Below are 27994 nucleotides of genomic sequence, written 5' to 3'. Positions count from 1 at the left end.
GCAGCGCTGCGGCCCCTTTGCCTCGGGATGTCAGAGTGAAGCGAGCCACTGGAGCGCCCAAGCCGACAAACGGGGCCCAGGGAAAAGAGCGGTCTCCGGCATGTGTTAAATCCAGTTTCAAACGGAGCACCTGCCCCCGGCCCAGCCGTGCGTTCAGCTCGTCTCCGTAAAGTCATTATCAGGAAGACTTGGCCCGGGGTCATTCCCTAATCAGCCCTGGGGTCACCAGATGGCCTGGCGAGAGCTGGAAACCCGTACCGAGAGTGTCAAGGGGTCGTTGGGGGCTCAACACCATCAACCTGGTCAGAGCCTGTCCCCCTGGGCCCGGGATGTAGGCCGCCTAACCCCAAACCTCAGAGAGCGCCCCACCCCCAGCCCTGCCGCATTCTGGAGTGTGCAGTCCCGGAGAGGCCTTTTTCTTAAGAAGGTGGTGGTCACAGAAAGTAATAAGAGCGGAGCACACTGGGAGCCGCGGCGCTGGGCCCGGGAGCCCGGAAAGCGGACACGTGATGCTTCCTGGGACTTGAAGTCCAGGGTTTGCCTCCGCGGTGGAACCGGCGTCCCGGGAAGCGAGTGCTGCAGAGAGCCTGCGCGCAGCCTGTTGGGGGTTGTAGTCCTCTGGTTGTCTAGGGTCCCAGGCATTATCGGGAAACCTGGGCGTCTTAGGACTACAAGCTCCAGAAGCTCATGCGCGGGCAGGAGGGCGGGGCGGGGCTGGAGCTGGGGTGCCACCTCCTCTGCATCTCCGGGGCCCGAGTATTAGAACGGAGGGCCCGCAGGGGTCCCCGCGGCTGCTGCGATGCAGAAATACGAGAAACTGGAGAAGATTGGGGAAGGTAATGGGACCAGGAGATGTTCTCGCAAGATCTTCTTTTGCATTCCTTGCATCTCTGGCTCCTCTACCATCAGCAATGCCCACGGACTCCGACCTCAGCGCTTGCTGCAGCCCCCGCCCCGAGCTCAGCACCCCGTGCAGACACCAAACCTCCCGTTGGCGTTTCCTGCAGAGTCCCCTCCCAGACGTAGCACTCCCTGTAGGCCCGATCTCTGGGGCCGCAGCACTTCCTGCACGTCCTGCCCCCAGCCTCATTGCCGCTTGCAGAACCCCACCCACCCCCGGCCTCGGCTCTGGCAGCAGACGTCCAACCTCAACATTCCTGCCAGGCCTCATCCCTCTCCCAGACCCCTGCTCACCATTCCCGGCCCCTCAGAGCACTGCCTTCCCTACAGATCCTACCTGGCAGCCACAGCCTGTCCCTGCTGCTCACCCCCTGGCGCCTCTGCAGGCCCCTTGCTCCGCCACGTCCCGGTCCACAGAGCTCTGCCACACCCGGCCTTGACCCTGACCCTCTTCCCTTACTTCTCCAGGCATCAGAAATGACACTCTCCCATGATGCTCTTCCCCTCCAGGGAAGGGCTTCGTGGGGTGGGGAAGGGTGCCCCATCCTTCCCCTCACCGGTAACCTCCTTTCCCCAGGCACCTATGGGACCGTGTTCAAGGCCAAAAACCGGGAGACCCATGAGATCGTGGCTCTGAAACGAGTGAGGCTGGACGACGATGATGAGGTAGGACGGGGGCTTCTGGGCGGGGGGTGGGGGGCAGGTGAGGGCCTAGGCTGGGTGGGCCGTGTGTGACTGGTGCCCTCCCCGCCCCCTCCCACGTGCAGGGAGTGCCCAGCTCGGCCCTGCGGGAGATCTGCCTACTCAAAGAGCTGAAGCACAAGAACATCGTCAGGTGTGTGGACGGGCAGGGTCCTCCTTGCTGGAGCGGCCCGTTGGGGGAGGCGGGGGCTTCCGAGCGGCGCTGGGCTGACGGGGGGGTATTAGGAGCGCACCCGTGGGTCTGCCTGGCTCAGCCCTCCCTTCTCCCCAGGCTCCATGACGTCCTGCACAGCGACAAGAAGCTGACGTTGGTTTTTGAGTTCTGTGACCAGGTACAAGGGGGACCCTGGGGACAGTCGCCTTAGGAGGGCATGGGAGGAGCCCAGACTGAGGTTGAACTCTGTCGCGTCCCCCCACCCCCATCGCCTTTTAGGACCTTAAGAAATACTTTGACAGCTGCAATGGCGACCTAGACCCAGAAATCGTGAAGGTGAGGAGGCTGGAGTCCGGGGAGGGGCCCACTGAGGCCCGGGGTGCGTGCAGCCTGTGCCCAGCGCGCCTGCTCCACGAGCACCAAGGGCAGGCCCTGAACGGGGGCGCGCTGGGCGTCCAGGGCTGGGAGAGTCCTGTGTCTGCTCTCCAGAAGCATTTTTCCCATGATCTCCTTGACCTGACAGTAATGCTCTGGTCCCGGCGATAACGATTTACGCTTGAGAGATGAGAGAAGGAGATGCGGAGAGATAGGTTACTCATTCAACAAATATTTACTGAATGCTTTGCTGGGCACCACGCGCTGTTCTGGGCCCAAGACCAAGCGCCTGGCCCCAGGTTCCAAGGGGAAAAAATGCTAAATGATAATACAGCGAGATATAGGTGCATGTGGACGGTTTGATGCGCGTTCCAACGAGGCCAGATCGGGGGGGGGGGGTGTCAGTGTGGGCTGGGAAGGTAGGAAGGCCCAGTAGGTCATAAGTCCCAGGAAGGTGGGGGCCAGGGCCCCCATTCACTGGTCACTTTTAATACGTAGCGTAATACAAATTAAGTTCTTGGTAATTCGTGGAGGATATGTCACAGAGCTTGGTGCTGAGAGACAGGCGGGTTCGGGGCAAAGCAGAGGGTGAAGAGGGGGTGTGAGCCAGGGCTGGGCACAGCTGCCGACCCAGACGGTCTGATGCCCCCGTCCCGCCCCTCCCCCAGTCGTTCCTCTTCCAGCTGCTGAAGGGCCTGGGATTCTGTCACAGCCGCAATGTGCTGCACAGGGACCTGAAGCCCCAGAACCTGCTCATAAACAGGGTACCTCCCAGGGAGGGGGAGGAGGGAGGCAGGGGAGGCTGGGGCCGGCAGCCGAGCGATGAGGGCGCTGGGTGGGAAAATGGGTGCGAGGAGCCAGCCCTCTCACCGTCCCTCCCGTCGCCCGCAGAACGGGGAGCTGAAACTGGCTGATTTCGGGCTGGCTCGAGCCTTTGGGATTCCTGTCCGCTGTTACTCGGCTGAGGTGAGCTGGGGGCAGGGGGAGGGTATTGGAGCGAGGGGGGACCCCCCCAGTGAGCGTCTCTCAGCTCCTACTCTGGGACCCAGAACATTCTTCTCTCCTCCCTGAGCCTCCTCCTCCCGGCCCTCACTTAAGTGGGGGGTTGCTGCGGGGGGCGGTCTCTTCCAGGTGGTCACGCTATGGTACCGCCCACCCGACGTCCTCTTTGGGGCCAAGCTGTACTCCACGTCCATCGACATGTGGTCCGCCGGCTGCATCTTCGCAGGTGACGTGCTGGGGGTCTGCGGAGGGCCTCCCCTCCCGTTCCAGCGGACAGAGGGGGTTCGGGGGGTCCCCGCCAGGGCAAGGAGCAGGGCCCCGGGGGATGGGTGTTGCCGGAACGAGGGATTCTTCACGCACCGGCTCCCCTCCCCTCCTCTTTCTCCCCCCCAGAGCTGGCCAACGCGGGGCGGCCCCTGTTCCCCGGCAATGACGTGGACGACCAGCTGAAGAGGATCTTCCGATATCCTTCCCCCGAGCCCTTTGCGAGGGGAGTGGCGAGCCGTGCAGGCGCTCTGAGAGCAGGGAGCGAGGGTGGTGAGGGGCTGGCCAGGCCAGCATGCAAGGGGCTGTGGGCTCCTGGGGGTCAGCGGACGGAGGGCCGCGGCGGGTGGACACCCCTGGTTGTCGCAGTTCAGCGGCGGGCAGCCAGCTGGGGAGCGTGTGCCATGTGGGCGAGGAGGGACCCCTCGGGGAAGAAGCCAGGAGGCAGCTCCTCCAGCTGGGAGGTGACTCCTTAGGAGCAGGGAGCCAGAAGGGTCAGCGGGAGGATCCGTGGGGGTCGAGGAAGGCGGGCCAGCCGGCCCTCCGAGCCACGGCCGTTACGGCATGGGCCACGGCAGTTCACGGTGTGTCCGTAGCGCCGCACCTGCGGTTCCCTCCATGCTGGTGGGACTACAGAGGGGGGTCCCGTGTGCTGGGGCTGCTTCTGTTGGGACCCGGGGGATAAACTGAGGACTCCTTCCTGGGAGAAGAAGATCCCCTCCCCCTGACCTTTTGCACTGCTGAGTGACCCTTGACCCTCTGGACACACTGCTGGGGACCCCCACCGAGGAGCAGTGGCCCGCCATGACCAAGCTGCCGGACTATAAGGTGTGACGAGCATGGGGGGCTCACGGCTCGCCAGCGGCCCCTCAGCCCGAGCAGCCCCCGTGCCCCAGAGCCCTGGTCTGACTGCCCCCGTCCCCCACAGCCCTACCCGATGTACCCAGCCACGACGTCTCTGGTGAACGTCGTTCCCAAGCTCAACGCCACGGGCAGGGACCTGCTGCAGGTGACCAAGGGCAGGGGAGGGACTGGGGGAGCGGGGCTCAGGCAGCTGACCCTGCCTGACCCTGCCTGACCCCGGCCGGCCGGCCGGCCTTCCTTCCCTGCGCAGAACCTCCTGAAGTGCAACCCCGTGCAGCGCATCTCGGCGGAGGAGGCCCTACAGCACCCCTACTTCTCCGACTTCTGCCCGCCCTAGGCGCCCCCGGACCCTGGGACCCTGGCCCCCGGGCCGGGCCGGGCCTCTCTCAGCCCCCTCCCGGAGGGGAGGGGCAGCAAGGACACACAGGGTGCCGAGCCCCAGCTGTGTGGGGCCCCCCGGGGCGGAGGCGCCCTTGCCCAGGCTCGGTCTCCCTCCACAGACTTTATTTAATTTCATAAATTGGCTCCTTTCCCACAGCCTGGCTGGTGTGGTCGTGGGTGGCTCAGTCTGACGGGGGGTGGGCTCGGGCAGGGGTCTGTGCTCCACTTCACGGCCCGTGCAGCCCTGCTTCCGGCTGCGCTCCCCCACGTGGCGCGAGGCTGGGGGCTGGCAGCTCTGGACCCCCCCCTCTAAGGCCGGGGTCAGCGTGGCGCTGTGCCCACACGGGTGCTGACGTGCCACGCACATGCCCTCTGCCCACGAGGGCCTGAGACTGTCCTAGGGATCAGGCGGCCGGTGTCCGAACTGGAGGAAAGGGCCGGCGCCTCCTTGTGGTTCTGCCTGTCCCTTGGTTGCCCGCCCTGTCCCTTCCGTCCTCTTCCTCCCCATTCCTGGGCCTTGGGAGAGACCCAGAGACGTGGTTGGATCAGGGCCACCTCTCTGTGCCCCCTTGTCTGGCATAATATCCGGGGTATGGAGGCAGAGGACAGGGAGAGGGGGCCGGGGCTGGGGCCTGGGTGAGCCCTTGCTGGTAGAAGTGGGAAGGGGGTTCCCCCCACTCTCTCAGGCTGGGGGCTCTGCCGCTGAGGGGAGTTTGGGGAAGCTAGAGTCGTCCCCATGGCGATGGTGCATGCTGGCGCTTGGTCCCAGACGTGGGAAAGAGTCACAGTCTAAGGCCTGAGTTCTCAACAAAAGTGGGAGAGCCTGTGTCTTCTCCCTGCCGGCTCCCCACTTCTTGCCAGGCTCTGGGCCAGAGCCCTCTCCCAGCCATTCCCTCATGGCCCCCCAAACAGGGGGACCGTTCTCTCCGAGATGTCACCCTGACAAACTCATTCCCTCTGAGGTGCACATGGCCGACGCCCTGTCCTTGCCCTTCTGTCCCAGAGAGCCTTCTGGAGGTTAATTGGGAGCCCCACCCCCACCCCCCACGTGTCCTCTAGATGCTGGCCGGCAGAGGTCTTGTGCCCGAGGAGGGCTGGCCGACCTTGACCTGACCAGCCTGCCTGTAGGAGGAGCAGCTCAGGCTGATGCACTAGAACTTTATTTGGGATGAAAATGACAAAGCGATACGCAGGCAGGGGCTTGTCCGAGACGTCAGGGCCTGGCCCGGAGACACGGACACCCGGTCTAGAGCCGGGTGACGAGGTAGCAGGTGCGGTGGGAGGCGGAGAGGGTCCTGGTCACGGCGCAGGGAGGAGCGGGAGGCCTGCTGAGACACGGCCGGCCGCCGTGCTAGCACGGGAGGCCTCGGCCCCGCCTCCCTGCTCCTGGCCTCCTGGACCTGAACTTCACCTTCTAGAGCAGGGGTGTCAGACTCATTTTCACCGGGGGCCCCATCAGCCTCGCGGTTGCCTTCAAAGGGCCGAGTGTAACTTTAGGACTGTATCAGTGTAACTGCTCCTCAACAGTTAGGCGAGAGCTCGGCACTGCCGCCGGGTAGAAACAAGGTGCCGGGCCGGATAAACCAAGGTGGAGGGCCGGGTTCGGGCCGCGGGCCTTGTGTTTGCCACCTGGGCTCTAGACTGCACCTGTCCCTCCTCCCTTGACCTTACAGGGACATTTCATGTTACCTGGGGCCCAAGCTGAGATGGGACACTTGGTTTCCATGGCTGCCGAGCCCTTCCTGAAGCTGCGGGAGGAGGGAGAGGGTCAGAGGAGGGGAGGGGTCCTCCGGCCAAGGGCACTGCGTGCCCCTCCCCGCCCCGTTTCTGCCCAGCTGGGAAGGGAGGGTGTTCTAGGCTTGGGGGGGCGGGGGCGGGCAGAGAACCCAGGCAGAGGGGGCAGGGGAGGAGGAGGCTGTTACCAGGTTGCTGCTGGAGTGCTTCGGGGAGCGCTTCCGGTTCCAGAAGTGTCCCAGGACCTTGTCTCGGAACACCTGGGGGCAAGCAGGGGGGGAGGTGGCCAGCGCGCGCCCTCGCCTGGGTCCCTCAGCTTGCTTCCTTCCCTCTCCCTCAGCGGGGGTCCCACGCCCACCTCACAGAGGTAGTCCAGGATCTCCAGGATGGTGAGCAGGCTGGCCCCGATGAACAGCCCCATCTGGCCCCCAATGTCACCTGCGGAGACCGGGCCACTGGTCAGCTCACAGCCACCTGTGCAGCCCTCCGGTCCCCAGGCACCCCGCACGCACCGAGTAGCTCGGACACCTCATAGGCCTTCTTCTGCTCCACTGTCTCGTAGTTGAGGGCCTCGAAGAAGATGTCCAGCACCAGCACGTTCTCCCTGGGGGGAAAGAGGCAGGAATGTCCATTGTGCACCCCCTGGCTGGCAGGAAACGGGTGCACGTTCTCTGGCCAATGACTCCTTTGAAGAGGCCTGAGAGGGGCGGCACCACCCCTGTTTGCGGAAGGCGCAGTGGCGGAAAGGTCAGGCAGCTTGTCCAGAGTCCCGGAACCCCTGGATGACGTGCAAACTGGTGTCCCGCCCGGGTGCGCGCCCTCAGCTGGAGGAGGGCACCTGCCCCTCCCAGGTCCCGCGCCCCCTGACCCCGCTCTGCGGGCTCACGCGATGTACGCTTCGCTGCGGTTGTACTTTCGGGCCAGGTAGCGGGCAGCGGCGCGGCTGGGCATCCGCACCATGGAGAGCTCCTTGGCGTAGCGCGTAGTGGCGCAAGGGTTGGGGCAGACGCACGCGTCCTTCCGCAGCATGGCGTCTGCGGGCCACAGACATCTGGATCAGGACCGTCCCCGACCCCCGTGGTGGGGTGGGGGTCCCAAGCTGAGGCGGGTGGGGACAGGTGGCGGGGATGCTTGCCCCTTACCCAGCGTCGGGTTGGCGCAGTCCTTGTACTGCTGGGGGCTGCACACCGGTGCGCCACCTGGCGGGAGGTGGGGCGGGCGAGGGGTGTGTATGTATGAGTGACAGCTTCAGGCCCCCCCCACAGGCTGCGGCCCCTCCCCACCGGACCCCTGCTCCGCTCTCCAGCCCCTCACCAGGCATATGCATCAATCGGCAGCCGCACTTCCGAGCCACATAGCGGGTCTCGCAGGCCAGGCGACAGCCCATTAGACTATAGGGAGGGCTGGGACCCGGACTGGGGCCGGGGGGACCCAGGGGACCAGAGGGTTCCGGCTCAAAGTCAGGGTCCAGAGATACTGAGCTGCAGTCACCCCAGGGCGGTGGCAGATAGCTCAGCTGCAGAGACACTGGTTAAGGAGGGTTTGGGGAGAGGTGGGCACCCAGGGAGAACGTGAGCCGGCACTGGGACGGGGGCACGGGGGTGTGGTGGGGGAGGGGCAGAGACCTCCGGACGCGTTTGAAGAGTTGGGGGGCGGCTGAGGTGTGGGGCCCTGGGAGGGGAGGGGCTGGGAGGCTCGGGGAGGATGCTTGCTGCTGCTGGCAAGACACGAACACCTGGTAGCCGGGGGCGGCGCCAAAGCCCAGCTGGTCGATGATGGGCGGCTCCTCCTGCGTGTGGATCTGCACTCGGACCCCCGCCTCAAACGGGGTCTCCTCTGCGGGGGGAAGGGGCGCCGAGGCCTGGGTCCCAGGAGACCCTGGCTTCAGCCCCTTCTCCCCAGGGCCGCGGTGGGCCACCCCCTGCCTGCCCCCTCCTTCTCCTCGCCTCCCCAGAGCTGTCGCAACCCGCCCGTGCGCCCCCAGCCTCACGCGCGGGCTCCCGTACCCACGTCCTTCCACACGGGCAGGTACTCATCCTGCTGCACGTCCAGCATGACCTCCAGCCCACTGCCCGCGCCGCCCTTGGGGGTGGTGAGCAGCTCTGCCCCGTCCGCGCCCGAGTTGAAGGTGTAGCACTGACCCATCCGGGTGAAGATCTGGGGGCGGGCACCCGGGGCGGACTCACTGGGGAGGCAGAGGCCCAGCCAGGCCCACGCAGGGCCAAGGGACCGCTCCCCTCCCCGTCCTCTGCCGGGGGCTCTTCCTCGAACCCCCAGCCCCTCCCTCCCACAGGCACATGCAGTCTCACACCCTCACTCCACCTCCCCCTGACCCCGCTATCTCCAGCCAAGTGCACAGTCCGCAGGGCAGGCCTTCTTTGGAGAGTGGGGTGAAAGGCGGGGGTCCCCGCTGCCGTCCTCCGGGACCGGCAGGACGTTGAGGAGGCAGAGGGAATGCCAGCCCCTTCCTCTCCTCGGCCGAGAGCGGGGTCTCCGGCCCTGGAGCAATCCCACCGGTGGTCCCTCACCCCCGGTAGCAGGGTCTCCGCAGAGCAGAGCTGGGCCCAGAGCCTGCCGGGGTGAGGCCCCAAGCTGGGAGGTGTGACCTTCCACACCGTAGTCCACCTGAGTGACAGAGCGGGCCCCCAGGAAGACAGCTCCCGGGGCTGAACAGAAAGGCACTGGTGGGGTGGGGGCCTGCAGCCTGGCTGGGAAGGAAAGGGTCCCAGATCCCGGATCGGGGGTGTTAAGGTTCTCTGGCTTTGGGGGAGCCTGCCCTGCCAGGGCTGGGACGGCAGGTCCTGCCCAGGGACTGGCCGGCACTCCTGGGTGTCCGGCGGGACAGGCCCGGCGGCCGGCTCACCGCAGTGAAGTTCTCAGGCCCGCACGGCTGGCCACAGTAGCGACAGTCCAGCAGCATGTCCTCCAGGGTGTGCCCGGCCCGGGCGTAGAGCCGGGCCATGTCGAAGGTGGGGCTGGGCATGAAGCCGGGCGGCGCGGGGGGCCGGCCCAGGGCGTGCAGGAAGGCCGCGTGCTCCGAGGGCTCCAGGCCCAGCAGCGAGGGCCCGGCCCAGTGCAGGTCGTTGGGCGTGAGGCGCGAGCGGCGCAGGGGGTTGATGTTGCACAGGGTGACGGCCGGGAAGACCAGCTGGCGGCTCTCGCGCTCGTCCAGGGCCGTCTCGTGGTGGAACTCGCCATAGTAGCGCACCCTCTCCGCCACCTGGTAGAGGAAGGCGGCCAGCGACAGGAGCACGGCCAGGGCCCACAGCCCCCGGCGAGGGGTCAGCCTGCCCGGGCCGAAGACGTGGCCCAGCCCGTGCAGCGTGCAGCTGCTGGCAAACACGCGGATGTCCGAGGCCGGCCGCCGGGCCTCCTCCAGCCCTGAGGGGGGCTTCATGGCAGGAGTCAAGGAGAGGGGGCGGAGAGGACTGGTGACCAGGCTACAGAGGCTTGGAAGCAAGAGAGGGTCAGTTCGGGGACAGAGGGGCCGGCCAGGCAGCGGGGAGTGCGGGTGTGAGGCGAGGAGAGGGGGCAAGCCCGAGAGCGAGGCAGGGAGGCACTGGCCTGGCTGGGTTGGATGGGGTGACCCGGCGGGTCCAGCTGGCCTTGTCCAGGAGCAGGCTGCGGCTCCTCGGGCCTGGGGGCTCCGCGGCGGAGAGCAGGTAGGGCGCAGCCCAGCCGGCGTGGTAAGCAGGGCTGCTTTGCAGCTCTGCTGAGCCAGGGCTGCTGCAGAGGATTGGGTTTCAGCAGTGAGGGGGCAAGGGGCCTGGCAGAGCAGCCTGGGGGGCGGGGAGGTCCCTGGGGCCCCAGGCTGAGCCATTAGTGCAGCACGGGGTGGGGGGGTGGGTGGGGACCGTGGCTGGGGAAACCAGAGGCGCCAGCTGGAAACCACAGTGACCCTGGTTGGGCTCCAGGGGAGCCCAGAGGTAGTCAGTGCTGGGGGGGCCCTTGGGGTCTCTGGTGTCCCAGCTGCAGCCCCTGTATGCGGGGCCGAGGGTCAGTCGCAGGCCCTCGGCCTGGCTCCTCCCTCCTCCCCGTCTCCTGTCTTCTCGCTAACCTCATCACTGGGGTGGAGCTGGCTCTGGACCAGGCTGGAAGGTGGTGGGGTGTGGCTGGCGTTGGCTGCCTCCTGCTGAGCCCCCTGGCGTTCCAGCCACCAGGGCCTCTGCAGGGCCCATGTCCTGGGGGACTGTCTCTCGAGTGACCCTCTCCTCAGGCCCTCCTGTCTGGGGGATCGGCCTCCATCACAAAGATGGTGGGCTCACGCTCTCCCCTCCCAGGTAATGTAGTCCAGCTCCCAGGTGCGCCCTGGGCGCCCAGTGGTGTCACATCTTGTTTCACTGACATATTCGTGTGGCACTCAGTAGCTAGGAAACTTCCCCATCTTTGATTGGCTGTGTGCCACGCCGTTCGTCACCAGGCCCCTGAGGAGCCCTGGGGATTTCCACTCTTCCATTCCAGACGGTGGGTACATTCGGTGCCACAAAACCCCCGGCTGTGGGAGTGACACTGGGTGTGCTCCCAGCAGTAACACAGGAGTGCATCTGCTCAGTGAGGGGCTTTTGTAAAGGAAGACACTGCACCAGCTGGGTGCCCCCGGCTGCAGTGGGGCCGTCTCCCAGCAGCTGGGGCAGGTGCCTCCGGAGAGGGATGAGGGGGTCTCGGGGACTCAAGGCCCAGGGGACAGGGGACAGCAGCAGGAAGGCCGGGCAGCCGAGGGCCACAGGAACTGGCCCAGACAGGCCCGTGGAGGGTGGTGTCGGGACCTGGCCCCCCACCACTCCCCTCTGGGGCCGAGGAACGGAGAGGCAGACGCTGCACTGTGGGCCCGAGAGAAAGTGAGTGTGTCTCCAGGGACTGGCTCAGCCTCCGCTCCATCGCTTTCCACAAAGCACTGGAGGCCGCAGGGCTCACGCGGGTGGGTCCCCGGCAGAGAGGAGGAGACACAGGGCCCACGGCGCAGTCACGCCGTGCTGCAGTCGCCTGCCTGCCCGTCCGTCCAGGCGAGACGGCAGGCCCCCTCAGGCAGGACGCAGGGACCACCCAGCCCGTCGGGGGCTCAGGGCACGACGGGCGCCGAAGGGACACTTTTCAGACAGAGTGAGTGGGTGACGAGGTTTATTGCCAGGACGACACGACCACGTTGGGAGGCTGCGGCACTGCGGGCTTTTCGTAGTTCACCACAGATGACCCCACTCTAACTTCTTACAAAGGTTTTCTTAAACCGATTTGGAGAGGGAGGAAGGGAGACACACTGATTTGTTGTTCCCCTTACTCATTCGCTGGTTGTTTCTCGGACATGCCCTGACCTGGGATTGAACCCGAAGCCTTGGTGTGTCAGGACGATGCTCTAACCCACTGAGCCACCTGCCAGGGCCCATTTAAGCTCTTAGACGAGCGTTGAAGAGGAAGCACAGCCAGGCTCAGGATCCGCGTGGAAGAGCCAAAGGAGCCAAGGTCGAGGTTCAGGCTACGGTGCCAGCCTCAGGGCCTCCCCCGGAAGACTCGCCATGGCTCCTGCTCCCCCAGGGGAGCTGGGGGCAGGGGTCACAGAAACCGGCCTGACGGGGCACAGAGACCTGGAATCTGGTGTCGGAGGCCCGGGCCAGGGTCTGAGGAGCAGGAGCTGACCCCACCGGCTCTCCCGAGCAAGGGGCCGGGCAGGCCGGTGGGGACCTGGGGGGCTGTTGAAGGCCTGCCCTCGGGTGCACTGGCCACTGAGCGTGAAAACACCCAGAGTCGGCCCTACACTCCTCGTCCTGGGCCGAGGCTGCCCTGGGGTGTGGCCTCTCCCCTACTGGTCAGAGAGCGGGGCAGCAGAGCAGGGCAGCTGTGGCCCTGGGACATTTGGGGTGGCGCCGGGTCCTGAGCCACACCTGGAAGGGGCTGTGGAGTCTCTCCCTCGGCGCCTGCACTCACCCCTGGGCCCCTGCTGCCTCTTCTGGACTGGCCTCCAGAAGCAGGCAGCTCTGCTTCTCCCGCCACTGCCGCCGCCCTCGCTCTGTGGCTGCGCCCTCTGTGCCCCAGAAGTTGCCCAAAATGCCGGGTCAGCCTGGCAGGGGTGACGAGGGCAGAGCCAGTCAGGAGGGCTGCGGGGAGACCGGCTACTCGCAGTCCTCACTCGCAGCTGCAGGGCCGCAGGCCCACGGGTGCGGGCACCCGGACAGTCCTTTTCCGAGGCGGGGCTCCGGTCCCGACTTCGCCCGGTGTGGCGGTGGCTGCCCCTCCCCAGCCAGGTTTGCATCTGCCGGCCCAAGGGCTCAGCATCACTGTCGCCCTTGTGATTGGGGGCAGCGGGTACTGCGTGTCCCCCTGGCTGTCGCAGTCCCAGGAGTGTCGGCTCCCTTCCAAGCTGGTGTCCTCGGTAGAGCGGGCTGTCCACGATCTCACCAGGTGACAGGCCGGGCCAGGCTGGCCCAAGACTGCCCCCTCTGCTGCCCGAGGGCCTGTCGGGCCCCGGCCCCATTTGGATGGGGCGGGGGGTGAACTCTAGAAATAAGGACTGTGGGGTCAAGGGGTTGGCTGGGGAGTGGGGGTGGGGGGCTCCTCCCCAGACCCCGGGAGGCAGTGGGGACGAAGGGCCACAGGGAGTCAGCCTAGGCGGGTGAGGTCTGGCCCGGGCGAGGGCAGAACTCCCTGGCCCCGCCTGTGGTTTCCTCAGAGCGGGGGCCCGGGCCGTGCCCAGCCGGGTGCCTGTCCCGAGTTTCGCCGTGTGCAGGGGGCAGCCCACGGCCAGCACGCTGGACCCCTGGGGCGCAGTCCTCAGCCCCGGGCGCTGCGCTGGGCAGTGCTCTCAGGACCCAGGGCCCCTGGGCGCCTGGGGGTGCGGGGTGGCCAGGGCCTGTCTCCGGATGAGCTCCGCGTAGAGCCCGCCTTTCTTCAGGAGCTCGTCATGGGTCCCCGCCTGCAGAGGAAGGAGGGGCAGATGGCCACCCAGCCCAGCTCAGAGTTCAGGGCCCTAGTGGGGCTGGCTTCCTATTAGCCATCAGGCTCACTGTCACCAAAGCCAGACTTCCTGCCAGGGACACTATGAAACCAAAGCACAACTGGTTGCAGACGCCGCCGGCACATCTGTGTGTGCAAACACCGCCTCCCTGCTGGCCTCCGGCCCCTTTACACAGCCCACAGGCCCCGGTGTCCCTCACAAACCCTTCAGCTCTTGCCCGAACAGGTGGCTGGGGGCCGGAAGCCCGGCCCCACGACACCTGCCAGCCCCGCTGCGGACCCAGGGCCCAGCCTCTGGGTGCTGCTGCCGGCCTGTCACACTGCACTTCCCTGTGGCCCCCGGGCGCTCTACTGCCCCAGGGAACAGAGGGGCACTCTGGCGCCCCAAGGGGCCAGGGTCTATCTGAGGGCAGAAAGTCCTGCACCCGTAGGGGGTGCTGCTTCCAGCGGGTGGCCCCCAGCCCCCAGGGCCAGGCCAGACCCTCCCATAGTCCGGCACAGAGTTCCACTGTGTGTCTGTGGCTCAAGCTGTCCCGAGCCACCCCGTCAGCCCCCAGGCCCGCGCTGACCTCGCAGACACGGCCGTGGGCCATGACGACGATGTGGTGGGCCCCGCGCACGGTGCTGAGCCGGTGGGCGATGACCAGCACGGTGCGGCCGGCGCTGGCGCGGTCCAGGGCCTCCTGCACGACCCGCTCAGACTCCGAGTCCAGGGCGCTGGTCGCCTCGTCCAGGATCAGCACCGCAGGCTGCTTGATGAGGGCACGGGCAATGGCCAGGCGCTGCTTCTGGCCGCCGGACAAGGTGGCGCCCCGCTCGCCTGGGGAGGAAGCAGCCCTCAGCTCTGCACGGGGGTGGGGGTGGGGCCTGCAAAGGGCACCAGGCCCGTTGGGGATGCCCCGTCGGGCCCCTCGGGGTCCTCCCTTGGCCTCTGCGAGGGCAGGGGCACCGCCCGTCAGCACGTCTGCACCGGCTGCCACGTCCCCTGGCACACGCACACACGCTCGTGCACGGTGCCCTGAGCTGTGTGCGAGGTGGGGTTCAGGGTGTCAGAGCCAGGACGGGACACCCAGGGCCCAGGTGCATGGTCCCAGGGTGTGCAGGTACGGTGGATTCGATGCCCACCACCTGGGCATTCCAGGGAGACCACATTTGGGGAGAGCGCAGGGGTGGCAGCCTGGGAGCGAAAAGGGCTTCCAAGTGACGGCAGCCGCACGGCCGCACGACAGCGAGGGCCACAATGAAGGCTCCGGAAGCCCAGAGCACACGGGTGGCAGAGGCGCAAGGGAAGCACCCCCCCAGAGATGGGGAGTGCAAGCAGCGAGGCGGCCAGCTGGGTCTGGGTGGCCGCAGGCGAGGGCACCGCTCGGGAGGTGGAAGGAAGCTCCGCCAGATGGAGGCCTAAGGTCCAGAGCAGCCGAGAGCCTCAGCTCTGCCTGTGCCTTGCGGTGGGTGTGTGGGGACACCAGCCACAGAGCCAGAGACCGGGAGATGCACACGGCCCCAGAGGCTGGAGAGGAGACCTCCGGGATGAACGTGCAGCACACTGCCACGCGGCGCCGGCCTGGGGGGCCTTCCAGAACCACCAGAACCCCATCCTGGGCACGGCAGACAGGGGCCTGCGCGCCCCGCCGATCCCACCACGGCCGGCCGGGAAACCCCTCTACGTTAAAAGGCAGGGAGGGAACGGCACGGGAGCTGGGGAGATGGACGACTACGACGACACTGTACCCACTGCTTCTTCCGGCTGGGCCTCAGCACGCAGAGGCCCCTGGTGAGCTCTGCAGGTCCCCAACGCCCGGGATCACTGTGTCCCCGGCCGGTCCTGTACGGCCACACATCACTTGACGGCAGAATACGTTCTGAGAAGCGCGGCGCTGTGCACTCTGGACGGTCCAGCCCGAGACTCGCCGGGGCTGCGTGTGCGCCGCCGCCCCGCCCTGCGTGCGGCCCCTCACGGACCGGAACTTCATTACGCGGCGCAGCCTGGGGCTGCGTCCCTGCTGCGTGTCTGTCCCCGCGGCCGGCTTGTGCCCGGACTGCCCTGTCCCCACAGCCCAGGTCTAGGCCGGTCGTCCTGACGCGGCGCCGGCATCCCTGTGCCCTGGCCCGGCCGCACGCGAGGGCCCTGCAGGCCCGGGCGGGGCGCGGTCCCGGCACTCACCGACCACGGTGTCGTAGCCGTCCGGGAAGCGGGAGATGAACGCATGCGCGTTGGCCTCCCGGGCAGCGGCGTACACCTCCTCGTCCGAGGCGCCCGGCTTCCCGAAGCGGATGTTCTCCATGATGGTCGTCCCGAACAGCACCGGCTCCTGCGGTGGGGTGGCGTGGGGCGCAGCCCACGGGAAGCGCTCAGACTTTGCGTCAGGAGAGGCTATTTTGGTCAAGCCAGGACGCCTTGGAGGGCAGGCAGGGGCGGTTCAGTCGCAGGTCCCACGAGAACAGGCCCTCTCACGGGGGAGCACCCCGCAGACCCCTGCTCTCTGGAGGGATGGTGGAGGGGTGTGGCCGCAGGGCGGCAGGTGCGCTTTAGTAAACACCCAGCGGGAAGGTGCACCTTTCCCGGGCGGCACCACCCGCGCAGAGGCGCAGTGTCGGGGCCTCGCCTAGCGGGTGACTGGCGACCAGCAGTCCCCAGAGACACCGTGTGGACGTCTCTAGACCCCCCAGACACCACGGACCTGCCCCAGAGCCCGGGGTCCTGAAACAGCCATCCCAGCCCCACCTGGCTGGCCAGCATTAATGGAGGAGCAGCCCTCCTGCCCTAGAGAGAGGGGGCAGGGCTGCGGGGGCCCAGGAGGAGAAAGCTTCAGGCCCCAAGGAATGCCGGGGAACAAGGGAAGGAGGCCAGGGACCCCCAGGGCAGGGATGAGGAGGAGGGAGGGGGGAAAGGCCCAAGTGACCGAGACACTGAGAGAGAGGCAGGGCGGGGGGTGGGGAGAGGAGAAAGGAGACCGGCTGGGCATTCAAGACGCCCTTTCCCGGAGCCCCGGGCGCCGAGGGAAGCCTCTTCTCTCCACACCTGGCTGATGAAGCCGATGACCTGGCCCCGGAGCCAGGAGGGGTCAAGGGTGCGCAGGTCCCGTCCGTCCAGGGTCACTGTGCCCGCCGTGGGGTCGTAGAAGCGCTCCAGCAGGGAAGCCACGGTGGTCTTTCCTGGGACGTGGGGTTGGGGGATGGGGCAGTCAGGGAGGGGCACGGGTTTCTGGGGGCGGTGGCAGGGGAGGGGCTCCACTGGGTGACCACCACCATGGGGGGAAGTCCCGGCGGGGGTGGGGTGGGGTGGGGTGGGGGGCTGCGGGTTCCTCTCACCTCCGCCCGACTGGCCCACGAGGGCCACGATCCTGCCGGGGGGCAGCGTGAGGTTGAAGTCCTCGAGCACCAGGAAGCCGGGGCGGCCGGGGTAACTGGGGGGCCAGGATACTCTCGGTGAGACCAGGCTCCCGGTCCCCCCTGCACCCCTGACGGGCCTCGTTGAGAGGGGGGTGCGGGCCGGCAGGCCCCCAGCCCGGAGGGAGTGACCTCTGCGCCCACCTGCTGACACTGACCTGAAGCTGACGTTGCGGAACTCGATGGACCCGCGCAGGTGCTCCCTGGGCACGCAGTGGCCCCCGGACAGCGGGATGCAGGGGCTGAGGGTCATGTACTCGAACACCCGGGCGCCCGCGCTGAGCCCCCGAACCACCTGGGAGGGTCAGTGCGTGGTGAGGGGGTGGGCCCAACAGCAGCACGGCGTGGACCCCCACGTGCGGGCGGGTACGGCATCCCCTCCCCCCAGCACCTGGCCCCTGAAGCACACAGGCGACCTCAGTGTTTGAGCAGACCCACCCCCAACTCTGCCGCTTACCTGACCAAACAGGACAGAGAGGTTGGCCATGGACCTGTGAGGAACAGGAGGGCTGAGAGGAAGCCGGCCCCGGGGGGGGGCGGGCCTGGGTCTCGGGTGTGCGGGGCGCATGGGCTGAGGACACGGTCCTGGGCCCGGGCAGGTCACAGGGCAGGGCACTTCTCCTCGCGGAGCCACATCCTCCCCCTGGCGGGAGGAGCCCACAACCATCTGCCTCAGGACTGGGCCCTGCATGGCCTGCTGGCTGCAGGGCAGAGGCTGCTCCCATGCAGGGGTGGCACCGGTGCCAGCAACCAGGTAGCCAGGGTGGCGAGGCCCACGGAGGTGGGTTAGGTCTAGCACTGCCCACCCGAGGTGCAAGCGAGGGCTAGTTAAGGGGGACACGGATGTTAGTCCTTTCAGAGAAAGAAGAAGGCAGAAGACACTGGACCACAGGGGAGACTCTGGGGAAGCCCCTGAGAGAAACATCTCCAAAACCCCGGGAGACGCTTATCACAGCCTGCCCTCTGCGAGGGGTGTGTCGCAAGTCTGCGTCTGTCTAGACAGCCGGTCACCTCCGTCAGGTGGGGCAGCTGGCTTGGGGAGGGTGAGTCACCACCTTTCCTTAGTCACTGGGCCCGCCTGGCCTGAGCGGCCCGTGACGGTGCGGGGGTCTGGCCGGGCGCAGAGCCACCCTGCAGAGAGGAGACCGACCCCTCGGCAGCGGCTGTGGCGGGCTCAGGGCGCCGGCACTTGCCAAGGGGAGCAGGCGGCAGGGAGCAAGGGAGGGCTGGGGCGGCGGTTCTCTGCGGGCGCGGAGGGAGAGATCTGGAAGCCATTAGTGCCTGGCAGAGGCGCCAGGCAGCAACCGAAAACCAGACACACATGACCCGCTGGTGAGCTACGGCCTCGCTCTCAGAGGTGGCTCGGAAGGCTGCCCTCGCTCTCCCCGGAGGCCCGCCTGGCAGCGCCCGCTCCCAGGAGGGCCTGGGCCTGGGTGCGGACCAAGGGGCCGGCCGGCGGGCCGGGTCTGTCCGGGCGCCGCCGGTCTCCCCAGGGGCCCCAGTGCGCCGCAGGGGAGCACCGGGATGGGGCCCACAGGCTGGGGCTGCGCGGAGGCGGGGCAGCGCTGTCCCCTCCCCTCCCCGCCGCTGGACCCCAGGAGGAAGCGCGCCCCCTGTTTGCGTAAAAGGAGACCCGATTCCTCCGCGGCGGGTGGTGAAAACCCCAACGAGGTGAGGGGCTCCCAACAGAACAGGCCCAGGGCCTGCGGCTGCGGGAGCTGGCGGGCTCGGACCCACTCATTCCCCGGCTTCCTCGTGCCCCTCCCCAGCACTGCTAACTGGCGGGGGCGGGGAGGAGTCTCAGAGGGTCTGCACTCAGGCTGGGAAGGGGCGGGGCGGGGCGGGGGGGGGGGGGGGAGGCCAGGCCTGGGGGCGCAGCTGCCTGGCCCACAAGACTTCTCTGCCACTGCCCGCGGAAGGCCAGGGCCACGGCACAGAGGGAGCCGGCGGGTCCCTAAGGGTCCTCGGAACTAAAACGAGAGGCCAGAGGTGGGCTGGGGGAGACCCCAAGTCCCTCGGCTGTGACAGTCAGAGCCCCTGGGCCCCCCCAGGCTGGAGGAAGGAGGTGGGCACCCCGGGCCAGGAAGCAGCAGGCAGAAACGGCGCTGAGGGTGGAGCCTTTTCCACCTGCCCCACGGGGTCAATGGCGAGGGACTCCGTGGGCAAGGGGAGGGGAGACAGGCAGCAAAGCCAGGCCCCAGGTGCCGGCAGAACAGGGAGCAGAGGGGAGGGACCCGGGGGGCCTGTGGGTGGTGCTCTGCTCTGGTGTGTGGCTGGTGGTAGCACAGGTCTTCTCTCCTCACAGCTTAAGGGCGAATCCCTCTTCCGTTACGTCTTGTAACGTGTATGTCTGTCTCACGCACTTTCGTGCTCACGGGACGTGCGTGGTGGGGATGACGAGGAGAGGCGGGGTGGCAGGCGGCACTGCGGGGTTTGCTGGGGGGCCTCGTGGAGCTCTCGGCTGCCCGCAGGCAGGCGGGCCCAGAGCAGCGGGCAGATTTCAGGGCGACCAGCGCCAGGAGCCACCCGGGTGGAGGCAGAGGACGGTTGGCCAGCTCTTAGGGAGCGTGGCCAAGACAGCCTCTACACACACAGGACCTTATGCGGCCCTACAAAGGGAGGGACTCTGACGCACGCCACGGCGTGGATGAGCCCGGGAGACGTTCTGCCGGGTGGAGCGAGCCAGCGACAGAGGACACATATACGCTGTGGCCCCACTCACAGGGGTGCCCAGGGCAGCGGGACTCAGAGAGACAGGGGAGCGTGGTGGGTGCCAGGGGCCGGGGCAGCCGTGCACGGTGAGGAAGCTCTGCGGAGACGGTGGTGACGGCTGCACAGTGAACCATTATGTTGCCCAAGGGCACGCTGCCGCCCGGCTAGGACGGCCCCCTTCACGCTGCGTGTACTCTGCTGTCCAAAGCTCCTGAGGACTCTGGACGGCTGAACTGGCAACTGCAGCTCCGAGTGCCAGCAGCGGATCAGGCCGGGGGCCTCGAGGGGGCACGGGTCTGCTCCCCGGCGAGGGGCCTCACTGTGCTGCAGGCCGGCACCCCGTCCTTCAGCCTACAGGCTCCCGAGGGGCGGGGACCACCCCTCACTCACCTCTGCACGGTCTGGGAGGCCACCAGGAAGGACATGAGGTCTCCCCCCTTCAGCTGCTGGCCTGCCACGAGGGAGCCCCCGATGAACAGGGTGCCCAGCACCATGCCTGCAGGGCGGGGAGACAGGAGGTTGGGGAGGGGCGGCGGGGAGCCAGGAGAGGGCTGGCCTCGCCTCTGACTGAGATGAACTTGCAACCCCGGTGAGTCACCTGCACGGTCTGTCTCTGTTTCCTCTTTTGGAAACAAGCAGTGGGAGGGGCCGCCTCCCTGGCCTCCTCCTGGGCAGCAGGCAACAGGCTCCACGTCCCTCGGCGGTGACATCAGCCCACCTGCCCACAGCCCACCCGCATCCCTGCAGCCATGCGGGCTCCGGGCACGAAGGGCATCAGACAGGGAGAGCTGCCCTGCCCGGGCCTGTCCCGCGCTCCTCCAGGCCCCGCCCCGGCCCCGCCCCCGCCGGGCCTCTGCTCACTCACAGTTGAAGGCGATGTTGGAGAGCCCCTGGAATAAGGCGATGCCCCTGCCCAGGGTCTCTGCCTTCTGGCGCGACGCCTCCAGCTCTGCTCCGTAGCGCCTGGGAACAGAGGCCGAGCCCAGCCCTCAGGAAGCAGCCCAGGCAGGGTGCAGGGTCGGGGAGGAGGGAGCGCCCTAGGGAGCCCCCTGGCCTTGGGTTCCGCCCCCACCAGGACTCACTCCTCCTCCCGCTGTTCCATGGCGAAGGCTCTCACAGTCCGAACATTACTCAGGGCCTCGTCGGCTACACCTGTCGCCCTGGCAACCTGCAAGGCGTCCAGGAGAAAGGGAGTCAGGCTGGTGACGGAGGAGTGACAGGGCGGAGAGTACAGGGGTGGGGGGTGGGGGTGAGGAGGACGGGCAGAAATCCTGGTACCTGCTCCTGACACTGGCGTGACAGTTTTCGGAGAGCTGAGCCCATCAGGGTGCCCACTGCCATCAGGGCGGGCGTGGCCACCGCCAGCAGCAGGGTGAGGCGCGGGGACAGCATGGACAAGGACACCAGGCAGCCGGCCACCTGGGTGCAGCTCCGCAGCCCCTGGGGGGAGGAAAGGAGGCGGGGAGGCAGGTTGGCAGGTGCAGTCTACACTTTCTTTTCTCCTTTTTCGTAATATTTATTTTTTGAGAGAGAGGGGAAAGGAGGGAGAAAGAGTAAAAGAGAACATCAGTGTTTGATGAGAAACATCGATTGGTTGCCTCTTGCACGCCCGCAACCTGGGGCCTGTGCCCCGACTGGGAATCGAACCGGTGACCTTTCGGTTCGCAGCTGGCACTCAACCCCCCGAGCCGCACCAGCCGGGGCGGACACAACCCTGTCTGGGCCAGCAGGCGCGAAGGGACCAGATGGAGCGCCTGCGGGCACGGCAGCCTTCCCCAGAGACCCCAGCTTGCTTCTCTCTCTGCCTCACACACTGAGCAAAGAGTCACGGGTGGGTGCTGTGGGCCGCTGCCTGCTATGACCCAGCAGCCACGGGGCCCACGGGGTGGGCGGGGAGAGGCCCGCAGTGCCACGGGGCAAACCACGGCCCCTCCTCAGCGCCTGTCCACGTGCCAGGCGTGCCGGGGGCGAGGCAGGCCAGGGCGATCCCGCTCTCGGCAACTCGGCAAGCGGGGCTGGAAGGGCTCCTGCCCGAGGCCTTGGGAAGGCCTTCTGGGGAGGGAGGGTTTCAGGACAGGAGAGACACAGCTTATCCCGACCTTGGACACTGCCCCGGCGCCTCCCTTCCGCGAACTTTCCCCGTCCTTCACCCACACCCTCGCCAGGCCTGGGGCCCGGCGGGCGGGGCGGGGTTGGCCCTGTGTGGCTTCTCTGGAGGGCGTGGGGGGGGAGGCTGGGGGGTGGGGGGGCTGGGGGCACTGACCTGAGAGATGACGAGTTTGAAGGACGATTTGAACTCCTGCACGTCGGCGGTCAACCGGCTCACCAGCTGCCCCGTCCTCTTCACGTCAAAGAAGGCAATGTCTTGTCTGGCGTGGGACACGGGGCCACGGGTTGGGGAAAGGGGGAGACGTCACTTCAGGGTGATGTCCCACCTCCAGACAGACGTTCCCCAGCACCCCTGTGGGCCCGCCCGCCACCCCCGCCTGCAGCCCGCACCCTGCGGCCGGCGTACTGGAGCAGGTTGCCGAAGAGGGCCTTCCGCATGTCCACGGCCATGCGCTCGCCGATGCGGGACAGGAGCACCAGGTACCCGAAGGTCAGCAGGCCCTGGGAGAGAGGCCGGCACTCAGGGGGGGCCCGGCGCCCCCCCACCCCGTCTGCCCCCAGGCCCGCCCCTCCTGCTGTACCTGGAGCCCGTAGAGCATGAGCAGGCGGGTGCCGAGGCTCCGGGACTCATGCAGGAAGCTGCCCACGTGGTCCCTTGTGTACTTGGCCACGATCTCCACCAGCTGGCCCAGGAGCAGGGGGATCTGCACGTTCACCAGAGCCGCACCCAGTGCCAGCTTGGGGGGGGGGCACACAGACATTTAGAGGGGGCCGTCCTCTTCCCCTCCCCCAGCCCTGACCCTGGCCTCCCTCTCCTGCTGCTGCCCGGGCTTTGGCTGCCCCAGTGCCTTTGAGTCGGAGCTCAGGCTGGCAGGCCCTGGGGTCCCCTGAGCCCTGCACGCCCAGCCCCTGCACATGTTCTCCGGGTACCCTTGACCCTGCCCTCAGGCCAGCCCTTGCTGCTTCCTAAAGTCCCCTCCAAGGCTCCACGAGGCAGGCAGGCTGTCCCTGCGCAGCTCTGGCTGGGGCTCTCCCTACCCCTGGTTTTAGGGGTGCGGGGGAAGATCTCACCAGGATGGCTGCCCCCAGGACCAGCAGGTGGGGGCGCAGAAACTGCCAGAAGAGCCTCCAGTGGAAGTGGGACTCCGTGACATAGGGCCGGGGGTCGGCAGGAGGGGCCTCTTCTGCCTCACACAGCGCCACCAGGCAGAGGCGGGGGCACTTGCTCAGCACCACGGGGCCCAGCAGGGCCCCCCCGACCCAGCGCCAGGCAGAGGGGCTTCGGCGGGGAGCTGGGGGCGCTCGGAGGAGGCGGGCCCGGAGCTGACACCGCAGCTGGGCCACGGCCCGGAGGAGGTGGGAGCCGTGGCGGCCATCGGAGTGCCTGCAGGAGGAGAGTCGTGTGGGCGGGCTTGCGGCCCGGCCGTCCCTCAGCTGAACGGGAGCCAGGCGACCCCTGCGCCGGGCCCTCTGGACAGCGGCGCTTCCTCCTGCCAGGCCAGCCCGTGCCTATCTCGGGCTGCTCTTAAGCATCCTGTTTCTTTTTAAAACAGGCTTTCATTCGTTAAAAAAAATTATTTATTTACTTTTTAGGGAAAAGGGAAGGGACAGAGAAAGAGAGGGAGAGAAACACTGACGTGTGAGAGATACCGAGATCGGCTGCCTCTTGCACGCCCCCTACTGGGGAACCTGGCCTGCAACCCAGAAACGTGCCCTGGCTGGGAATCGAACTGACAACCTTTCAGTTAGCACCCTCAGTCTCTGAGACAAACACACACGCTTGCAAAGCAGCTGAGGAATGACACAGGTGCACGTGATGAAGTCTTAAAGGTGCTCCCTGGGCGATTGCTCAGCCAGCCAGGCCCTCGCAGCCCCAGGAGGCGCCTCTGGGCCAGTGACCGGCTCCCACCCACAGGCTCGGATCCCAGGACGTCAGAGCCGGAGGGCGCCCCGCAGGGCAGCTAGTCCGTGTCGCTCCCTTCCGGTTGAGGACGCAGCAGTCCTGAGCGGACTTGGAGAGGAGGGGACAGCACACTGAGTGTTAACGTCCTGCTGCCACCGTGTTTGACCCCGAGTCCCTGGGAGGGAGATGCTGTTTTTTTCTCACTCACCCACTGCAAAGCCGGCTGCAAAGCCGGCAAACTCGTGTGGGGCTCGGAGAGCTAATCTTTGTCCGCAGGCGGCAGCCCTGGGACGGGAGGGAACCCCGACGTGTGTGTGGGAGTCCAGAATGTAGGCTCCCTCTACCCTGCCCTGTGCGATGCGCCCAGGGTCCTGCGTGGCAGGGCCAGGGCCCAGGTCTTCTGACGACGGTCAGTGCTTATCGCACCCCATCACCCCGCTCCTCCCAGGCCTCCAGTGCCCACGTGACAATGTGTGGCTGGGAAGGGCGACACATTCCCTCTCCATGAGCCGAGGGAAGGGAAAGGAGTAGAAATCAAATAGCATATCTCATCATCTCAGTAAACCAAGGCTGCCCTCTTTCCTGCAGTTTCCGTGTCTATAGACAGCAACAGAGGGCTGCGTGCCTACTGCGCGCAGCGCTCTGCTCAGAGGCGCGGAGCGCAGGAGCCAAACAGGAGACCAAATGAATATCCTCCTGGCGCTGGCACTTCAGTGGCGGGTGACAAACAGCTCATGACAAAGCTTGCAGAGCGTGGGGAGAGGGGAGCCACGGGCTCGCAGAGCACAGAGCCGGGGCTCCTCCTCCTCCCGTCTCAGGGGGTCGGTCAGGAAAGGTGGCGGTGTGGCGGGAGTCCTCACAGTCCTCACAAAACAGCTGGACTTCGGAGGGCAATAAAGACCATCTCTGGTTTTTAGCTGGGGTGGGACATAATCAGATTTGCATTTTCTTTTTTTTCTTAAAGGTTTCATTTATCGAACAGGCCACCTTCCCATTCGCCGGTCTGGCACTCAATCCACTGAGCCACGCCGGCCAGGGCCAGCTCTGCATGTTAAAGGTCACAGGAGAGGGGCATGGCGGGAAGAGGTCAAGACTGGCTACAGACGCCCGTCAGGAGAAGAAGTTCTCCGCCTGGAGCACGTGATGGGATGCTCAGAGATCCGAATGAGGCAGTGGATGGGGAAAGGCTTTTAGAGAAAGACTGGAATGAGCGAGGGGTTCTTGCTTCCCTGGGGCGGTGTTTCACACCCCCTGGCCCTCCTGACTGCAGGCTTCGTCTCACCCTTCCCTGCTTTCGGGGGCCGTGCTTCCTGCCCCTTCTATGTTGTGCCTCTACCCGCCACTTTCCACCTGCTGGCTAATATGTTTTTAAAGATTTAAAAAATTATTTATTTTTAGAGAGGGGAAGGGAGGAAGAAAGAGAAGGAGAGAAACATTGACGTTCAAGAGAAACATTCATCGGTTGCTTCTTGCACGCCCCCAACCAGGGACCTGGCCTGCAACCCAGGCATGTGCTCTGACTGGGAATTGAACCGGTGACCCTTTGGTCTGCGGGAGGATTGCCTAACCCATGGAGCCACAGCAGTCAGGGCCACATGCCTGGTTTCTGTCTTGTTTTCCACTGTGTACTTTACGTCTTGTCCTAAAACACACAGTTTTAAGTGGAGAAGCTGACTCCTTCTGCCCTGTGTAATTGCCCAACTTCCCATTAGACCATCTGTTCCTTGAGAGCAGGAAATTCTATCTCGTTCCCCATCGTATCCTCAGTGCTCAGCAGTGCCCTGGAATATAATACGTTTAAAAAATGTTGATGTTTGTGGAGTGCGCGCCCTCATGAGAAATGCAGAACAATCTGAACTGACACACTACTGCGGTGTTTGCAAAGTTTCAGATTTCCTGAGGCCAACGGTAAAAAATACACTTGTACATTGTAACCCGGTACAAGGAACATATGTATGGCACACCAAGTTGAGAGCCTTCACAAAATGATACTTCCTCTATTTTTAAATATGTATTCTATTTTTTATTACAGTCACTTTTTAAAATGATTTATTTATTTCCTTTAATCCCCACCTGAGGACATGCTTGCCAGTTTTTGAGAGGCAGGGCGGGGGCATGAACTGGCTGCCTCATATGCACCCCGACATGGGACCAAATGGCAACCCAGGCATGTGCCCTGACCGGGAACTGAATCCACAACCTTTCAGTTTACGGGACTATGCTTCAACCAACTGAGCCACACCGGCCAGGGCACTGTTATATTCAAGTTTAAATGGTCCCAACCCACAAGTTCCTTTTATGATCTACTGTGCTATGACTTCAACACCTGAAAAACTGCACAAATGAACACACAAATACTTGAATATTATTGGATTTCTTTCCTTGGGTTTCTTTCTGGTGTAAATAACATTAACACCCTTACTCGTTTCCTGAGGATTGTTCGAACTTTTTAATAATTTACCACGGACACTTTCCATCTTCTCTCATCTTCTCCCAACTGAGGCTCTAAGCAGGGCTAGCTCACTGCCAAGAACTGGTGGATTACTTCCCAGCACCGGTACTTCCGGCTCCAGCCCCGCCCGGATCTTGCCCTCTATCAATCGGATGGACCTTCCAAATGACACAAGCCCACATGCACCCACCCTCCGAATCTGTTGCCTGCCTGGCCCTCAGGTCATTCAATCCAAGATCAGTAGGGAGTCAGTACCTTCTCATAAAGCATTTATACTTAAGTCTCAGTTCAGAGTCTCCTTCGTTTCCCACCCGTTCCCTGCCCTGCCCCGCTCCCTCTCTACACCGACATGCGCGGAGTGAACACAGAACACACAGGGGCAACTTACTAGATGGACTACCTGCTGCAAGTATCCACATCTAGGAACCATTTTTGTTCAGCTCATTTTGGACCCTGGGAGCACCACTAACACTAAATGTCTCTAGACACGAATAATTTTTATCCAAATCGCCAGGCCAATTCCAAGAAAGAGGATGGGGCCGGAACGGCGATCGAAGGGAGAAAGCCAGTGCGGCTCGACGCCCCCTGGTGGGCAAGCAGTACGGCCCGGGCGTGGTCACCCACCCACAGCTTTCTTTCGGTCGGCCCACACGCGCAAACAGGTACGCGGAGTCTCCTGCTGGCACCTGGCTCTTCGCTATAAATAATTGAGGCCAATTCCCAGGGGAGTGACATTCCACTCCCGGGGTCGGTCGGCCTACAACTCCCAGCAGGCCTCGCGCGAGCCCGGGACTCCATCTCCCGGCGGTCCCCGCGCCCGGCTACCCGGTCAAATGGCCCTGCGCTCGCAGTTTAGTTGTCCCTCTTTACCTGACAGCCGAGAATGTCTGGAAGCTGAGGGGGAGTAGCGGTCTGCTTGGGACAGGGCCTCCCCGAATCCCGACCCGAAATAAGTGCACCAACATGACTGGGCGGGAGACAGGAGCAGCCGGCACGGAAGTTTCACCCTTATCCCATTGAAGGCTCCATGTTGGCTCTGGCCCCCATCCCGACAACCCCTTCGCGCCTCGGCGAGGATTGGAGGAAAGACTCAGGAATGCCTTGCAAGCTGTGATTGGAGAAAACCTTGTCCGCGCTCCTCCCTCAGGAACTGTGATTGGAGAGAACCGCCTGTCCCTCTTCCGCGCTCCGGGTGGTGCTGAGCAGGACGGGGCAGGGCTTTGCGCCCGCTGCTTGACCTAGCTTAGGGTTGACGTTTTGCGTCTGCAAAGTCCGACCCCTGCCCCGGGTATCCATAGTAACGCGTCAGCCGCGGACCTCCCTGCAGTTGTATCGCTGCTGCTGGTGGACTCTAGAGGTCCTGGGGTCTTCGGGGAGTGTAGAGCGCTGGTTCTGGGAAAAGAATGGACAAAATCGGCTGCGGCGTTTTTGTTTTTTTCAAAACAAGTGCCTATACCTTGCTACTCACCCCGCTCTCCAGGCGGGTCAGAGCTCCGGGACGGCAACCACGTATAACTGAGTTAAAAAAAAAACTCCTTGCCCTGGCTGGTGTGGCTCAGTGGATTGAGCACTGGCCTGCAAACCAAAGGGCCCCGGGTTTGATTCCCAGTCAGGGCACAAGCCTGGGTTGCAGGCCAGGTCCCCACTAGGGGGCGTGTGAGAGGCAACCACACACTGATGTTTCTCTCCCTCTCTTTCTCCCTCCCTTTCTCTAAAAATAAATAAATCTTAAAAAAACAAAGTTTAAAAAAACCTCCCCAGGTGATTGTGATACGCTGCCACTACTCAACCACTGATACAGAATAGAGGTCCAGTAGCTTAGCACCGCGACCTCAGACGCATGCGCAGACTGACTAAGGCTCCCACCTCTGTAGAGGTCTTACACCGCTGTTCAGCGCTTACTCCTTCCCCACAATTGTTTGTTTGCAGAGCTGCCTCCTCAACTGGGCCCCGACTTCTCCAGGTAGTGGCTCTATCTCATTCATGTGTTCCCCATCCCCTTCAAATGCCTGGCAGGAAAAAGTGTCCTTGATAATAAACTGACTTGAATTGGGGTTGGTGTTAGGGAGGCTGTAAATGACTGCATCTGGGGGTGGAAATGGGTCAG

At 65.1% G+C, this 27994-nt stretch overlaps 3 protein-coding genes across 3 annotated transcripts; 1 reads left to right on the top strand and 2 right to left on the bottom strand.

Moving 5' to 3' along the window:
- Window positions 1-701: 701 nt before the first annotated feature.
- Window positions 702-4798, top strand: CDK5 (cyclin dependent kinase 5). The gene is made up of 12 exons (XM_045837801.1): window positions 702-836; window positions 1478-1566; window positions 1668-1735; window positions 1874-1934; window positions 2036-2092; window positions 2800-2895; window positions 3023-3097; window positions 3263-3359; window positions 3527-3596; window positions 4165-4225; window positions 4326-4406; window positions 4512-4798. Exons 1-12 carry the CDS (start codon window positions 800-802, stop codon window positions 4596-4598), a joined length of 879 nt encoding a protein of 292 aa, XP_045693757.1. The 5' UTR covers window positions 702-799; the 3' UTR covers window positions 4599-4798.
- A 996-nt stretch (window positions 4799-5794) lies between these two features.
- On the bottom strand, window positions 5795-9773 carry ASIC3 (acid sensing ion channel subunit 3). Its single transcript, XM_045837836.1, has 11 exons — window positions 9240-9773; window positions 8383-8533; window positions 8085-8212; window positions 7691-7892; window positions 7519-7575; window positions 7263-7410; window positions 6889-6980; window positions 6735-6814; window positions 6565-6636; window positions 6332-6390; window positions 5795-5967 (listed from the first exon to the last, which is right to left on the bottom strand). Exons 1-11 carry the CDS (start codon window positions 9771-9773, stop codon window positions 5889-5891), a joined length of 1602 nt encoding a protein of 533 aa, XP_045693792.1. The 3' UTR covers window positions 5795-5888.
- A 1704-nt stretch (window positions 9774-11477) lies between these two features.
- Window positions 11478-26968, bottom strand: ABCB8 (ATP binding cassette subfamily B member 8). The gene is made up of 16 exons (XM_045837803.1): window positions 26758-26968; window positions 22604-22916; window positions 22114-22269; window positions 21939-22033; window positions 21687-21792; window positions 20702-20863; window positions 20506-20591; window positions 20289-20386; window positions 19814-19919; window positions 17169-17202; window positions 16870-17006; window positions 16634-16728; window positions 16344-16477; window positions 15486-15633; window positions 13891-14141; window positions 11478-13280 (listed from the first exon to the last, which is right to left on the bottom strand). The coding sequence occupies exons 1-16, from the start codon at window positions 26850-26852 to the stop codon at window positions 13170-13172; spliced, it is 2127 nt and encodes a 708-aa protein (XP_045693759.1). The 5' UTR covers window positions 26853-26968; the 3' UTR covers window positions 11478-13169.
- Between the last annotated feature and the right edge of the window lie 1026 nt (window positions 26969-27994).

Source organism: Phyllostomus hastatus, unplaced genomic scaffold (assembly GCF_019186645.2).
Source record: "Phyllostomus hastatus isolate PE091 unplaced genomic scaffold, TTU_PhHast_1.1 phas_contig_244, whole genome shotgun sequence".
NCBI classification, from domain to species: Eukaryota; Metazoa; Chordata; class Mammalia; order Chiroptera; family Phyllostomidae; genus Phyllostomus; species Phyllostomus hastatus.
The sequence above is the reverse complement of the archived record's forward strand: the minus strand, read 5'-3'. Positions and strand labels throughout refer to the sequence as shown.

Excerpts from the sequence above, each read along its gene's own strand:
- CDK5 (XM_045837801.1), top strand. The coding sequence starts at position 800 with ATGCAGAAATACGAGAAACTGGAGAAGATTGGGGAAG. Across the intron at positions 1,736-1,873 it reads AAGCACAAGAACATCGTCAG|GCTCCATGACGTCCTGCACA; the intron begins GTGTGTGGACGG and ends CCTTCTCCCCAG. Across the intron at positions 2,896-3,022 it reads AGAACCTGCTCATAAACAGG|AACGGGGAGCTGAAACTGGC; the intron begins GTACCTCCCAGG and ends CGTCGCCCGCAG.
- ASIC3 (XM_045837836.1), bottom strand. The coding sequence starts at position 9,773 with ATGAAGCCCCCCTCAGGGCTGGAGGAGGCCCGGCGGCCGGCCTCGGAC. Across the intron at positions 7,576-7,690 it reads CCGATTGATGCATATGCCTG|GTGGCGCACCGGTGTGCAGC; the intron begins GTGAGGGGCTGG and ends ACCTCCCGCCAG. Across the intron at positions 6,637-6,734 it reads TCCTGGACTACCTCTGTGAG|GTGTTCCGAGACAAGGTCCT; the intron begins GTGGGCGTGGGA and ends GCTTGCCCCCAG.
- ABCB8 (XM_045837803.1), bottom strand. The coding sequence starts at position 26,852 with ATGTTGGTGCACTTATTTCGGGTCGGGATTCGGGGAGGCCCTGTCCCA. Across the intron at positions 20,864-21,686 it reads TCAAACTCGTCATCTCTCAG|GGGCTGCGGAGCTGCACCCA; the intron begins GTCAGTGCCCCC and ends TCCTCCCCCCAG. Across the intron at positions 20,387-20,505 it reads ATGGAACAGCGGGAGGAGGA|GCGCTACGGAGCAGAGCTGG; the intron begins GTGAGTCCTGGT and ends CTCTGTTCCCAG.